Source organism: Notolepis coatsorum (assembly GCF_963971535.1).
Source record: "Notolepis coatsorum genome assembly, chromosome: 20".
In the NCBI taxonomy this organism is placed as follows: Eukaryota; Metazoa; Chordata; class Actinopteri; order Aulopiformes; family Paralepididae; genus Notolepis; species Notolepis coatsorum.
In genome coordinates this window covers 24541602-24558325 of record NC_140184.1, presented here as the reverse complement: position 1 = coordinate 24558325, position 16724 = coordinate 24541602, and the positions used below count along the sequence as shown (strand labels likewise).

General features: G+C 41.7%; 1 protein-coding gene across 1 annotated transcript in view; it reads right to left on the bottom strand.

The window, feature by feature from the left end:
* Nucleotides 1-16724, bottom strand: part of LOC311246832 (protein TANC1-like) — a gene marked incomplete at both ends in the record, with an annotated part of 135369 nt that overhangs the window by 15757 nt on the left and 102888 nt on the right. The window contains 7 exons of the mRNA XM_084337077.1: nt 6144-6290; nt 8285-8376; nt 8470-8499; nt 8706-8838; nt 9041-9216; nt 9875-9998; nt 16437-16570. Coding sequence (XP_084193203.1) covers nt 6144-6290; nt 8285-8376; nt 8470-8499; nt 8706-8838; nt 9041-9216; nt 9875-9998; nt 16437-16570 — 836 coding nt within the window. The remainder of the gene's footprint in view (nt 1-6143; nt 6291-8284; nt 8377-8469; nt 8500-8705; nt 8839-9040; nt 9217-9874; nt 9999-16436; nt 16571-16724) is intronic.

Sequence of the window (16724 nt, the reverse complement as noted above, 5' to 3'; positions counted from 1 at the left end):
TGATTTCCGTAGAAAATCTGAACACAGGGTCTGAATTTAGAAGGGTATATACCTCAATCTCATTCAATTGTCTGTTTATCTCAGATATATACGAGCTCTTGTTTTGGAGCACGATACCAGACCCCTTGTCAGCTTTTCTAAAAATTGTGAGTGCTGGTCCGGCTACCCTGCTTTGTTATACTGAACTTTATGGGATTACAGCACCCAGTGTGAGTACTTGTGAGCGCGGTCTAACTTGACTATATTGATTCAAAGCTACCCAAATAGCTTTCGAGACCTGCAGCTCCAAACATTTTTCTACGAACCCAATTCCCTGGAGGACGACAGCAGCTCATACTGCTAAACATGGAGAAAAGAGGCTTTGCTTTTTCCAAGGGGGAAAGCGACAGAATCTGCAGCTTATTCCCAGTGCCAGAGAGTTCGGCACCTGCTCCACCCAAAGGAAGAGAAGCACTGGCCTTGTCGCTCTCACGTCTAAGGCAGAGAGAGACGCGTACCCTACTCCACGGTACGACCCTCACCAATTACTGGCAGGATGCCATTATACCGAGGGGCCTTCGCATCAACAAAGAACCCACGCTGGGAAGAGATTCACCTGAGTTCTGTGAAAAGTGGTGTTCGATCCTGGATAAGTGTTCCATGGATCTACTGCTTTTAATCATAGATAATGAAGGCTCTAAATTAGCCAAAGTCAGAGAGGATCTTGCCTTGTTAGAGGAAGAAATTAAAACTATTCTAACCCCTGACCAACTGACCGAACTGCTCGTGTCAGTGAACCAGAAACTTGATAAGTATAAACAGGACATCGAACTGCACAAGAGAGCCAAGAGGAGAAGAGATGTTCAAGACTACGCAACACATATGGTGTATCCATGGCTCCACAATCCACCTTCCAGGAACCGCAGGCCGACTTGGCAGCCCAGAGACAGGCAACGACATACCGACTCCTCCTCCACAGCGGTGAGCTCCGACGAGGCGCCCTCTCAGCCAGGCAGATACCCGCTCCGGAGCCAGTCTGTTTTTCGAGGCGAGCAGGACGCTCCGCTCCCGCCCCGACCGGAGAGAGAACCCATAGGAAGACGAGGCGGGGCCAGAGGAAAAAATCCACGGTTCCGGTGATGAGCATTACATCTAACATTGTCAACATTTCAGATGTATTATTGAGCGACCCACATCATAATATCCTGTCTAAAGGTTTATCTTTTGTACCAGCCCGCAAGGTGGATGCATTTACTACTAAGGTAGAACTATTTAAGTTTTTTAGAAATATTAAGTTGAAAGCATTTTATGCCAGAGGGTTTGATAAGAGAACTCAATACGCTAATGAAAATGTGTTGATAAGTGATGATGATGCTGATGCTAGGCCTGAGATAGAGTCAGACACCTTTAAAAGAAAAGTATTTAAACCCCGTAGTCTGTTTACTCCCCATCTCAATCCTCCCTCAGTTGAAACTTTCTGCAGATTAGTACAAAATGATGTCCTTAAGTTATGTGAGACCAGTCACAAAGCCCATCTTTATCCAAATTTACTTGAATCGGAGTCTGCAGCACTGAAGGAGCTCATGAAGAAGGAAGATTTAATTTTTAGAAAAGCTGACAAGGGGTCTGGTATCGTGCTCCAAAACAAGAGCTCGTATATATCTGAGATAAACAGACAATTGAATGAGATTGAGGTATATACCCTTCTAAATTCAGACCCTGTGTTCAGATTTTCTACGGAAATCAAAACGGTCCTTAAAAGCCTGAGATTGTCTGAGGCAATTACAGAAAATGAATTCAAGTTTATGTTCGTAGAGTACCCGGTTACTCCTATTATTTACACTTTACCTAAAATCCATAAGGATATGATTAACCCTCCTGGTAGACCTATTGTTTCCGGTATTGGCTCTGCCACAGAAAAAATCTCTCAGTTCATTGATGCGCATATTAAGGATTTGGCCTCTTCTCAGCGTGGTTACTTGAAGGATACTACTACTTTTTTGAACAGGCTCTCGTCCTGCAACATTAGTCCTACAGACTTACTAGTTACCATAGATGTAGTCAGCCTTTACCCCAGCATTCCACATGCAGATGCGCTGGACGCGCTGAGTTTTTATTTAAACTCGAGGGAAGTATTACTCCCCCCTACAGAAGCGCTGGTTAGTTTAACGGATCTAGTTCTAACTAGAAATTATTTTAGATTCCAAGATAAATACTATTTACAAAACAGAGGCCTCAGCATGGGCTCTCCAGCCGCTGTGAACCTAGCCAATCTTTATATGTCCAAATATGAAGTGGATCATATCTTTAATAATAACCCGTTTGAGAAATGTGTCAAATCGTATATGCGCTATATTGACGATCTGTTTTTTATTTGGTCTGGTTCATCATCCGAACTTTTTGCCTTCCTTGAGTACCTGAACTCCTGTAGAAGAACGATAAAGTTTACATTAAAGTTTGATATGTATAATTTACCCTTCCTCGATGTTTTGATCAAGAAAGCCCCAGATGGCATCTCATTACACACAGAGGTTTTTAAAAAGGAGACGGATCGTAACTCGTTCTTACATTATTCTAGTTATCACACCCCAGCCTTGAAGAACAGTCTTCCTTATAGCCAAATACTTCGCTATAAGAGAATATGTGATACTGACGATACATTTATTGCACAAGCAAAGGTACTCCGTGGCAGTTTCCACGAGAGAGGATATAGTGCTGATTTGACACTAAAAGCCTTTAATAAAACCAAGCATATCGACAGGGCCACGTTGTTTATCCCCAGAAAGAAAGAAGATAAACCTGACAAAGTATCTTTCGTGTCTACTTACAGCCCTATTACGAGAGACACGCGGACTATTGTCAATAAACATTGGCATATTCTGCAGTCCGACCCTCTCATAGGGACAGCGTTTCAGCATTCGCCTAACTATTTTTACAAGAGACAAGCAAATTTATCTAATCTCCTAGTCAAAACTGATTTGCCCTTAAAGAAACCTTCTCATTTTATGTCCAACATCCCAGACGGAAATTTTCCCTGCCAATCCTGTGTTCAGTGCCAGGGTATGATTAAAGATAAATTTTTCGCACATCCAAAAACGGGGAAAAATATCCGAGTCAAAGGACGGATAACGTGTAATTCGTCCAATCTGGTGTATTTGCTAAAATGTCCTTGTAATTTTTCCTATGTGGGCAAAACAACGAGAGCCTTTAAATCAAGAATAAGTGAACACAAATGTGCTGTGAGGAATTTAGATGTCAAGTCATCGGTAGCTCGGCATTTCTCTAAGTGTAAGCATACCGTCAACGACCTCAAATATATGGGACTAGAGCTAGTACTCAGGCCAGCGCGAGGTGGAGACAGACACAAGCTGCTGCTGCAACGTGAATGTTATTATATCCACCTGTTTAATTGTATTGAACCTAAAGGTATGAATGAAGAGAACGTCTTAACCTGTTTCCTTTAACCTCCTTACTCCCACATTGTTATTTCTGGTCTGATTAAAGATGTTGTTTGTTGCCAAACTAGATGCCCTATGGATAATTTGAAATTAATTAATTCAATTCAAGTAAAGTGGCTCAATTAGCCCTATAAATGAAAGGGCATGCTATATGTTATCAAGTTTCTGGTAATTTTGTTTCGTTTTGTATTGTATTGTTTATAAATATTTATTGATGATAGATATAGATATATCTATACATATGTATAAATTATGATTGTACTCTATTTTGATAGGTCATTCATTTAGTCATATTGCATAGGCACACCTGCGTTGTGATGTCATTTCCTGCCGTGTCATTTACCTGCCAGGTGTATATAATCATCACCTTGAATTCATTTCCAGTGCTAGCCATACCACTGAAGAAGGACATTAGTCCGAAACATGTCTGCTTTGATTCAGGCTGCCAATTAAAAAAACATTGAACCTGTGAGTGCTGGTCCGGCTACCCTGCTTTGTTATACTGAACTTTATGGGATTACAGCACCCAGTGTGAGTACTTGTGAGCGCGGTCTAACTTGACTATATTCATACAGTCTGTAGACATAGTGATATGGCGTGATGTCATTTGCGGTCTCATTGTAGTGTCCGTCCTCCTGGCGAGACAAAAAAAACTGGTTTCCTAATGAATTCCCATGCCGTTAGACCACCGTGCGCTCATCACGGCAAAATGGTTAGGAAGACTAATGGCTGCATCTGTAGAAATCACAGAGAGAACCCTTGCTGAACCCTCCAAGCTGGGATGTAAAATCTGGGACTGCTCCAGAGACAATGAATGGGGCTCTGACATTATGAGGCCATGAAATGTTTGTGTGAGCTCTTAAATCCAAATTAGGATTGAATTCCGGTTCAGACCTTCTATGCTAAGAATACAAGCCTCAAGTTACAATCACTGATTGGAGGGTTTTCTCTCAGATTTCTAGCTTTAGGAGAGAATGGTGCATGTTCACAAATACTGACTGAACTGTCGTGGGGCACAGGAAGAACATAATGTGAATTCTTAAAATGGGTGGTATTCCCCTTTAACCTGTTCCACCCCAGGTGAAAATCTGCATAACATGTATACCTAGGTAAATGGAATATTGCTCCACTTCTACAAGGGCTATTTGCATATTCTTGGTATCTAGGAACATCTATGGACCTCAATGAATGTATTCTCAGTGTCAGAAATATTGTGTCTGTTACTAGGCCTGCTTAAATTGTGATGAAACAAAGGAAAATATGAATTATGATTTTTCTTTTCATCTTTGACAGTGAATATAACCATGATAATAATGACCAAACTTAAAAAACTGCCACTGAGCTCATTCAGTACCCTCTTGAGATCATGTGTACAAAGGATCTAAGGAAATTAATAAAGGGAAGATGATCAAATTGAAGGTTCTGTATATACAGTACTGAATTCTCCCATCCGGACCAATGCAATTTGAAATATTATTATAGAATATAGAATATATGCTTATACATTACCTTATTATAGCCAATTCGCACATTTATATATATATACATATAGTATCTTTCAAATGGCCGAGTTCAATTTGGATATAGTATCACCAGGCTTGCATAATAACAGATACTGATATTTACTGTAATCGACTAATATTTTATTTCCCCCACAGTGTAACCATATTGAAACTAATTTCAGATCTAATTCTTCTTACATGTTAACAATAGTGTGGAGAAACTGACTGCGTTTCAATATTTGTCAAAAACGTTACCTTTTGTAGCTTATTATCGCGAATCATAACAATTATTGATATGATTCATTCAGAACGCTGAACTTTGAACCACCATAATGGACCACAGGAAGTGTAGATTGGAGAAATTCCAACGCTGGCAGATAGATATCTATAGAACACTAGATAGCTTAAGGCGGAGTCACCAGCGTCACTGAACCGCCGCCATCTTGCTCCAGTTAGCCTTGAGTGAGAGTGAGTGAGCTGCACAGACAAAAATACTCATAACTCGCTGAAATATTGACGGATTTACAAATGGGTTGGTTTGCTATAAACATCAAAGATGTAGTTATGATACTGCATACTTATAAAAAAAAATTAAAGATGTTTTTTTTTTTTACAAACCGCTTGAATCATAGCCACGTTAATAATGCTTGTAATAAACCAAACCGGTTGTAAATCCGTCAATATTTCAGCGAGTTATGAGTATTTTTGTCTGTGCAGCTCACTCTCACTCAAGGCTAACTGGAGCAAGATGGCGGCGGTTCAGTGACGTCGCTCTCCATTGGCCGGCAGCGCGGGCAAGCTATCTAGTGTTCTATATATATCTATGGCTAGCGAGGTCCTCTTCGAAATGGCCGCAAAAAGATTCCAATTCCGTTCAATTGGTTCAATATTTCCATATCCGGTTCCGGGTCAAAAAAACGATTTCACATAAAAAAACTTAAAATGATATAAACTCACTTTTAACCTATTGCTAAACTATTGCCAACCTAACGTTTTACATTCTACATGTATTTGTGACATAGTAGTGATAATAATACTTGAAAACGGTTGATTTTAAAATCACAATTTTTTTTCCATCTTCATAAAAATATAATAATAATTTAATAAGGTCAAAAGGGGTCGGTACCGACCCTGTCGAGTGGAACAGGTTAAACAGTATAAGGACAGCATGATACATAACAAGCAGACTGTTAGCAGGTCTCACATTGGTTTTTCTGCGGCAGCGGGAAAGGTTGAGGTAGAGGGAGACCCGGAGCTCCTTCAGGCCCTTCAGCTCCTCTCCCAGCCCCTCACGAGGGAACTTCCTCAGGGCATGCTGGTACCGCTGCCCTGCCTCCTTCATACGGCCCTTCTGAACAACACACAGGGAGGGGCGAGGGAAAGCATGAAAGGTCATTTCAAGATTAAGAAAGACCTGTATTTTGAGTCATGATGGCCTAAGAAAGCTTATTTTTCAAATAAACAATTTACCATTGTCAAATAAATTCCACATTGCAACTTAAAAGCTCATACGCCTTACTGGCTAAACTACGGGAATCATTTGAGTCACTGCAAGTCATTCAAATGGCTGTGAGATGGCCACCAATCCACTGGCAGCCCGTATCTCGCCAACAGGCCACGGCTTACAATGCCTGAAAGTCTAGCAGATCTGCAGATCCCCGACTTTGGTGCTGAGCCAAACTGTGAAACACAAGTCATGGAAGAATAGGACTCGCAACTCTTGTTTAATTCTGCCAGAATCGTGTTATTAAAGCTGCACTGGGTAGTTTTGAGAAGAAAGAATTTCCACTACTATTATAGTTACAAATGTTTGAATATTGTTTATAATCTTGACTAAAATCCCCCAAAATCACTCTGAAACTAAATTAACCAACATTCAGCTTAAGCTTCGGGGGGCCGTCGCAGCAAATTTCCCCTCGTCTGTTGGCTTCAGGCTGTGTTATTGACGATCAACCTACACATCGTTTGAAAGCTAAAATGGTTGCCATTTAATTGACACCCTACTCTACCTATTATATGCTTCCAATCTCGGGTTATAAAACCAAACAGCCAACAAGCGTCAGTTTTGGTTTCGCCTCCCGGTGAACGGATGTCACCTCTTGTAGCCAATGAAATTCTGGAGCTGATGGTATCTTACATGAGGGATGTTTACTGTGATAAACAATGAGTAGAACAAGAAGAAAGGAGAATTACTCACTCAACGTGAACATTTATTGGACCGGACGGCCATTTTGGATAAGCATACCAATACACCAATTGCATGCACTCATCTGTGTTTCACTACACACATGAGTGCATGCTTACCAACTGTCAGTCTGCAACACTACTATCACCGACATCTAAGAAGGGAGATCCCCCCCTTGAATGGCCCTTCTAAGGTTTCTCTCCTCCACACTGCCTGTGGTGCATTTTTGCCTATTGTTAGGTTTTAGTGAGTTTTTCCTTACCTTCGTGTCTGGGAGTGTTTGCATTCATTAATTTATTTAGCATTTATTTTAAATTTGTTGGACCTTATGGTGTTCTTGTTTTGTTCTCGACTCATTGTTATGTTTCTTCTTGACTTGTTTAAAGAAGACGTGTCCGGCCCATGGGGACATTAACGTGTGTTGTCGGGCCTTACAAATAAATTTGATTTGATTTATGATACCAATACAAACATTAGAAAAACATGTGTAAAATAAAAGATTTCCGTGGTATTGTTATCAACTTTGGACCTGTACCAGATATGACTTCAGGCTATGGACCCATTGTGTTTTCCAGCTCATACCTACCAGGCATCTGTTTGCAAACTAATTCACACATTAGTAAAAAAAAATATATATATATATATATATAAAAAGAAAACTGTGTTCAAACCTCTGTAACTATTACATTAGCACTCAGAGTGATTCTGATTCCTGTTGTGGAAGAAAATTATGAATGTTTCCTGAGACCAGACTCATGCATGTGCTATAAGTGGTTCAAGAATAGTGACCAATTTACTTTGGGTATGCAATTGACAGGCGTTTTATGCTAAATGTGCCTGGGTGGATAAGAGGTTAAGAGGATGCATCTTTGTATGGTAAAAGTGGTGGGAGGGTAGGAGCACCACAGCCAAACAGATCATTTCTAGTTTCAAACTGCTCCAGGGATCTAGTTTTATATTGTAATGTTTCTCTTGTATTCAACACTAAAGGCATATCATACTTTATTTGTACTTTTCAGAGGTTTGTTTTTACCAGCCGAAAACGATCTGGTGCACCTTTAAATAATTGACAAAGTTTTGATCCCTAACAGGGATGCTTGGCAAATATATTTTGGGAGCATTAAAAAAAGAGCCCTATTCTTCATGATTACCTGACCTACCTTATAGAGAATGTTGCCCTCCTCCATCAGTTTCTGCAGTAGAATGAGAAGAACATCTGGCTTGGAGGAGGCCATAGCCCATGTAGCATGACCTGATGGAGTGATATGATAGAAGGGTTTATCTCTTTTCTATCCTTTCTATTATTCTCCCTCTCTTACTCTCTCTCTCCCTCTCTATCGTGTACCTGATCGATCATGAGGAGCTGTTCTGTAGCCTATTAGACAGTCATGGAGAGCGCCAGCACCAACAGAGAGACAGAGAAAGAAAGAGATTGTTAGAGGATGTAGAATTGTAGAGTCATATTTTGGACAACAACCTCCTACTGAGCAAAACAAAACCATGTCCTTAGTGTTTGTTTTAAGTGAGATAAACCAGTAAATGCACAAACATTCAGGCGAGCATGAAGTACCCATAACATACCCATCTTGGGTCCTTTCTTCAGTAGTGAGGCCACCAGGGCAGGGTTCTGACAGCCAGTGGTCTGGTCCGGGCCTTTGGTACTAGTGTTGTCAGCCCGCTCCAGCACCGCCCCATGCTCCACTAGGTACTGCACCTAACCCATACAGAGGAGAAAGGGTTGGTTTCTCCTTTTTAAAACGGGGGCGGGAGCGAACATCCATACTGTAAGTAATATTTGTGTCTTGGGATTGGATGAGGGAAGAAGAGAGATGTCAATCGGTTCATTTACAGTATATCCATCCATCATCCATCCACACACCGGCACAGTAACTGATTCTAAACAAGATGGAACCCACTGTATCTGCGTTTCCGTCGAGGGCGGCCAGGTCCAGGGGGTTCCGCTCGTGCTTGTCAGGGTGGTTCAGGTCTGCCCCTCGCTCCACCAGAAGCTGGACCACGCTCCTCTGTCCTTTCAAACATGCCCAACTCAGTGCCGTCATTCCCTCCTGATCCACAGAGGACATGGAGGCGCCTGGGTCCAGAAAAAAACAAACCACAAATACTGTTGTAAATGTTTTATACTACATCATTCACTCAAGCACAGTTGGAACACTGAGAATGAAGGACTGTACCAGCCTTTTGGACATGTAGTTTCCGAGTCATTCTTGCCTCGATACAAAAATCAAGGCCACCTCCTTTTTTTCATAATATTTTACTGTTACTGTAACGTTTTGAAGGTTATTCTCTGATTCACCACTGCCATAGGCTCCCATTGTATCTGATAATGTGTCACCACATAAACCCACAAAGATCATCTGACTAAAATGCCATGCTAACATATGAGGTGCATTCATTTTCCCCTTGAAAAGTTGCTCTATTTTGTCTTCTAAAATGGAAGAGAAATTCTTCCTCAGATACTGTATTATATGATAGTGGCGAATAGTTAGCATGTCATTTTAGTCAAATGTGGTGACTTTCTTTCTTTCTTTCTTGTTTAAGACACATACAGATATACTGGAAGCCATTGGTAGTGGTGAATTGGCAGAATATAACTCCAAATATTACAATAACCATGAAATAGAAAGGCACCTTGATTTGTATTAAGACAACAATGACTTGGAACCCACATGTCTAAAAGACTGGTATGGTCCTTTAAGGTCCCTTGAGTTGACAACACAGTGACCTCTCACCCTTAGAAAGTAGGAGTTCAACAGTGCTCAGATGGCCCTCAATGGCAGCCACCATCAGAACAGTACGATCCTGTTTGTCACCGACGTTTATGTCTGCACTGTGCTTCAGCAGCAGCTCCGCTACCTGGGGACAGAGAGCAAGAGTCATTGTGAACACTGAAGAAACCTTGTTGCTGAACACTCTGAAGAGACCTTGTTTCTGAATACTCTGAAGAAACCTTGTTTCTGAACACTCTGAAGAGACCTTGTTGCTGAACACTCTGAAGAGACCTTGTTGCTGAACACTCTGAAGAGACCTTGTTGCTGAACACTCTGAAGAGACCTTGTTGCTGAACACTCTGAAGAGACCTTGTTGCTGAACACTCTGAAGAGACCTTGTTTCTGAACACTCTGAAGAGACCTTGTTTCTGAACACTCTGAAGAGACCTTGTTTCTGAACACTCTGAAGAGACCTTGTTGCTGAACACTGAAGAAACCTTGTTGCTGAACACTCTGAAGAGACCTTGTTTCTGAACACTCTGAAGAGACCTTGTTGCTGAACACTGAAGAAACCTTGTTGCTGAACACTCTGAAGAAACCTGGTTGCTGAACACTCTGAAGAGACCTTGTTGCTGAACACTCTGAAGAGACCTTGTTGCTGAACACTCTGAAGAAACCTGGTTGCTGAACACTCTGAAGAAACCTGGTTGCTGAACACTCTGACGAAACCTTGTAAACACTGAAAAAACCTTGTTGCTGAACACTCTGAAGAAACCTTGTAAACACTGAAGAAACCTTGTTGCTGAACACTCTGAAGAAACCTTGTAAACACTGAAGAAACCTCGCTGAACACTTAAGAAACCTTGTTGCTGAACACTCTGAAGAAACCTTGTTGAACAATCTGAAAAAAAATCGTTGAAGAGTCCATAATAAGCTCCACCATAGGGTGAGTGAGAGAGAAAATAGTAGAATAGACTCTTCTCACAGTGGAGATGTTGACATGCAAGGCAATCAACTGATCCTCAACATTGTCTTTCTTTTAGACAGCTCCGAAACGGATGCAGCTGTGAGTAGGGTGACCAAATGTCCCGATTTGTGAGGGACAGTCCCACATTTTAGCTCTCTGTCCCGCATGCCGCAACAGAAGAAAAATGTCCCTCATTTCAATAAGTGTCCTGCATTTCAATAAACAATTTTAAATATATGAATCATTATTGTTTTTGTCCTGTCAATAATCCCCAACCATGCACTAATGCACCGCAAGTACTGTACGTTACATAGCCTAGTCTAACCAGCGCGAGTGCATACATAGCACCTGGCACGAGCTGTTTGTGTTGTCGCGCAAGCTGTTTGTTGGTGCCACTTTGAACACCTCTGCAACCTTTAATGTGCTGTACAACAACTTTATGTTCACTTGTGCTGCGGCTGAAGGAAGTGGAGGAGATGGAGGCGACTGTTGGAGTGAAGTGGGGGCTGCTGCTGAAGACCTACAACCTGACCCAGCTGGCTTCATTCTTCCTGAGCATCCCTAATGCGTTCGCAGAGAGGCTGTTCTCCCTCATGACCGGTGAGTGGACGGATCAGAGAAATAGATGCAGTGTGGAGAGTGAAATTCAAGTCAAAGCGAATTTCTCTCTGACATGTCGAGATTTATCTTGGTCAGAGGGCACTACTTGAAGCTGCACGGTCCAGTAATAAATAAATTCCTCACATGCACTATGGTGCTGAAACCTTCGGCGGTTTGGGAGGAGTAATGAAGGTGCAATTTATATGGGCCTACAATTTATGTTTTGTTTCCTATTGTTCACTGCTGTTTTAATTTGTTTAAGTTTATTGATTTATTTTTTACTCATGGACAGTGCACATTAATCAACAGCTTTTGATACAGTCGATCACCATCTGCTTTTAAAAAGATTATCCAGTATTGGCTTGGATAGAGGTTCTTGTGATTGGTTTCAGGACTATCTATCTTATAGGCAGTGGCGGCTGGTGAAAATATTCTAGGTGGGGCTGTGCCATATTCACTCAGTTTCAGTAACTACAGTTTATAACCAGACCTGCAAACTGATAAGAGTTGAAAAGGTGACATATTTGTAAACCAACCCCCTGTAGGGGTGTGGGGCATGAAGAAAATCGTTGTGTTAACATCATAACATGTAAACGAAGCACTCCGAGAAGAAAAGACAACCCTTATCCGGGTCTGACAGCACTACAATTACATTTTCATATCATAATATCATAATGCAGAGGCTGAGACAAACTTTTTTTACACAGGTAGAACATCGCCGTACGAATTGGAAGTGCTGTTGCGTGTCGTGCTAACCCTTCCAGAAGCTTTGTGGTCCAGGCTTGAACTTTCCATAAATGTGTGTCCATAAATCCATTTAGTTAGATCCAGCACTGAATGTATCTTGTGATTATTATACATTTTCAACGACGATGACAACAACTATTAGCGTTATTTATTTCCTGGTTCATGTGATTTCCGGACGTGATGTCACACGAATGCCATGCACAATAGACAATTTGTTTTATTAGTGTGAACATATACATTTTATCCAGTGCACATTTAGATTGTAATATTAGTTAGTATTGTAATATTGTGATATCCCATGGATATATATAGCTGTTTTTTTTTTATACATTTCAACATTTGATTGCTGCATTCATTTTCATGTCATTCATTGCGTTCATCATTGTCGTCATCACGTCAGTCCCCACTCCCTAACACACTGACTCTGCTTGGGGCGCTAAATGAATTGCCCTTTAGGCATCATATTTGAAGACGCTGATTGGCTAAATTTACGTTGCTAGGTGCATTTATTTTCCTATGTAATTTTTCAATTGGCTGCGTTGCGCACTGACTGGGGCAATGTTTCTAGCACCCCAGAAGAGAGAGGGGATGAACAGGAAGCACAAACTATGATTTATATTTGATATATTACACGGCATTGTGCATTTTAAACACAAACATACTTAAAATGAGTAATTATTTATTTAAAAAAAAATTATTATATTTTTAGCGTCGAAATCTACTATTATAGAAAAATCCCAAACCACTTCCCACCCTAGTGCCCTCACTGCGTATAAGTGTGTGAAATCAGGCCATGCTCAATCTGAATTCTGACAAAGGTGTACCCCAGGGCTCAGTTTTGGGTCCTGTCCTTTTTACCATTTATATTAATGATATATTTCTTCTTTGAACGGATGCCATAACCATTTGTATGCAGACGATACAATTGTGTACTGTATCACTGACACTGTTCAGTTGGCCACTGAGAACCTGCACTTTCGTTTAATGCTTTCCAGGAAGCTTTTATTCTTAATCTTAAATGAGTCCTTAACACATTGAGTGCCATGCCCCTTCCGGGAAGTGACCCCTTCCTTGCCGTCCATTAATCCCATGTAAACATGGTTGTAGTTTGTAGAGCTAAACCTATATTTTATAGTATAGCTATGGGTCTAATAACGCCGTCGAGTCTCAGTGACTTGCTTCTGGTCAACGTGCAAAAAACAGATTCTTTTTTTATCTGTACATTTCCGTTTTATACCGTTTTTAATATGAATATAGTTTGGGTGCTTCTGAGTCATTCCAGGGAAAAGACGCGAAAACTGCGTTTTTGTGTAATTCAATAAACATGTTGGCATTTTTCGCCTGATTATCGGATCTTCCTGAAATCAACGCTAGATCATAATTATTATCCTTCCTCGTGCACGCATGCAATGTTGTTTAGACCGGCGCACCGCCACCCCCCCCCCCCCCCCCCCCCCCCCCCTCCTGCAACCCAACGGCAAACAGCCACACATACAGACACAGAGACAGCGTCGATCGGGGTAGAAATAAATATCAGATCAATGCAAGCTTTCATATATAATGTCCTTACCTGGTCTCTTATGTAATGCAAAAAAAAAATCCAAATATCTGATCGCCATTCCAGTTATCCACAGCGATCCTGTCTCTGACGTTGTTGGGCATTGCACTTCAACGGGTGGGCGGGTCAGTAGTCAAAACCATCCCTACAAGCGTGTGTTTTGCCGGAGTGTTTAGGACCCGCCCCCATGCCGCAGCGCGGTAGAGAAAATAAACTAACCCGTTTCTAACGGGGTGCAATAATGGCCGAAGGCGTTAGAGGGCGGTATAAGACCGTCTGCCAGCTCAGGCACATTCAGTACAGCATACACAAGGTGCCCCACTGAATTATGAATGGCAATAGCGAATAAAATAAATACCGTGAGAAAAACGTAGATCTACGTTTCCGGCACTCAACGATCGGGCGACAGAAATGTAGTTCTACGTTTTCGGCAACCAAAATGTTAATGCTACTAAGACTAAATGTATACTGTTTTCTAGAGCTAGAAATATTGTTTATGACCAACTGCATATATCTACTGTTAACTCATTCTGCGCCAACCAACGTAATATTACGCGTTTGCTCGCCAACCGTTGAGCGCCAAACACGTTTTTTATTTTTTTCGATTTTAATATTCTATACACTCTCACGGACCTCTGTGTTATCATTGGAACTTATTCTGAGCCCCCGAGAGTGCAATGCCGGCCGAATCCTGCTAGGTGGCAGTATCGCCTACCCTTTGAAACCTTATTTCACACTGTGTGTTACATTTTATATGGTCCGGGGCGGAGAATTTGGACCCAGTCAAGGGAAACGCTTCATTTGAGCACCTTGGAACGCATCCAGCACACTTGATGCATATTTTGTGCCATTTCATGTCAGGGACCCGATGGACATCAATACTGAAAATCGTGATCAGACAATTGGAATATTAATTTTGGAATAACTCCTAGCAAAGGTAAGGACTACTGTATATGACATCAATCCTACTTTGATCGTACAATGATTTCACATCGATCGCAACGATCAACGTATGTAGTATTCAAAACGTATGCCGTTGCTGACGATCAGAGCATCACAAAACGACCCTTTGATGCCTTCATGATGAAACATAATACCTATTATATACCTTTGATTTGGAAATAATATCGTGTCCAGGTGAGAAACGCGAAAGATTTTCGCAAAATGCACACAGCGCTCCATAACCCAGCTTCCAGGAATTAGCCCGGATCACTATACAATATTCACCACGGGATAACACGCAAACGTATACACGAAATTACATATTGGACTACAAAAATAGTGTCTGTCAAATGAGCCGGACTATTTTCTCCATAGCTATAATATAGAATATACAATAGATCCGCAAAGATCGTGAAATGCCGTGAAAATAGGGAATGGAAAGCTGGCGCTAGAGAGCAGAGATGGGGCGTGGCTATGAGTTAATGGCTCTTGCATTGAGAGAGTCACTGAGTACAAATATCTTGGCCTATGGCTCGATGAGAAATCTTCATTTAAGTTTCATGTGGACAACCTTGCCTCTAAGCTGAAACAGAAAGTAGGCCTCTTTCTTGCACAGAAACAGAAGCAGCTTTCCTATGATTAGTAGGAGAAGGATTGTTGAAGCTGTTTTTTTGGTCCGTTTTAGATGATGGCGATGTAATTTATAGGCATGCTGCAGCTTCAACCCTCAGACCACTGGACACAGATGTATCACTGTGGACATAATAGATACTCACTATTGTGTCCTGTATGATAAGGTATGTTGGCCTTCTCTTTCTGACAGGCACAACAATCATTGTTATTTGTTTATTTTTAAAGCTCTTATTGGTAAGCTACCTCCTTATATCTCAATGTTGTAATTTTGGCACCTATTTAAGACGTTCTAGGGGCTGGTTCTTAGGGTCTCTCTCGAGCATGCTCTGCATGCTTCTTCGAACATTTACAGGATTTAAGAGAATGAGTTCCGATCACTGTGCATCAACTTGTGATTGTTTGAACTGATTTTGTTGTTTATTTAAATTTTGTATTGTGTTATGTGACTCTGTTTTGTTTATTTGCCTTTTCTGTTCATTGTGTAACCGAGTGGATTTGAACTTGGGACCATAGGATCCACAGGCAGCCGCACTAACCAGCTGAGCTAAAGGGCCAGACCCGTTAGCAGGTCCTGGTTGACTGTGCCTGAATCGGTATTAGTTTACAATTGTAAACCCATCGTTGCTGTAAATGAGGGAGACCTGAAATAAAGGTTTGAATGAGTGAATGGATGAGCAAACACACATATAATTATGTTAATACTGGACCTGTTCCATGCAGGTGTGCCAGTCAGCCAGCATGCATAATAACAGGGCCCTGGCACACTTAAATAGAGTGGACCCAATGTTAATGTCTTTTTTCCCCCTCCTTTTTCCGTTTTTCTCCCATCCCAATGTTAGTTGTTATGCCAATTCCCAATCCCCTTCCTGGTCGTTGCGCACTCTACCTCCTACCGTCGGTCTCTGGGAGGGCGGAGACTATCACATGCTTCCTCCGACACATGTGTAGCCAGCCCACCGCTTCTTTTCACCTGGCAGCGCGGACTCTCACTGGGGGAGTGTAACGTGTGGAAGGGTCACACTACCTTCTCCCCAGATCCTTCCCTCGCTGTGCAGGCGCCCCGACCGAACTGTAGGAGTCGCTGTTTTACAACTATAACACCGTCACTGAAGAGAAAGCGTCATTGTGTTCCTCACCTTTGTGTGTCCGTGCTTGACAGCGCAGAGCAGTGCCCCCACCCCTCGCCGGTTGGGCTGCTCCAGCGCCACTCCCCGCTCCAACAGGAACACACACGTCTCCATCCTTCCTCTCCCTGCCGCTGCAGTCAGAGCTGCGAGCGAGGTGGAGGACAGGACAAGGAGAGAAAGATACGTTTTTTTTTTTTTAAATAGATCATTAATACAAGCAGGAGGGAGAGATGCATGTAGAAAGAAAAGTAGGGCTATACAGTACAATGGTTTCACAATATAATGCACAACAGTACA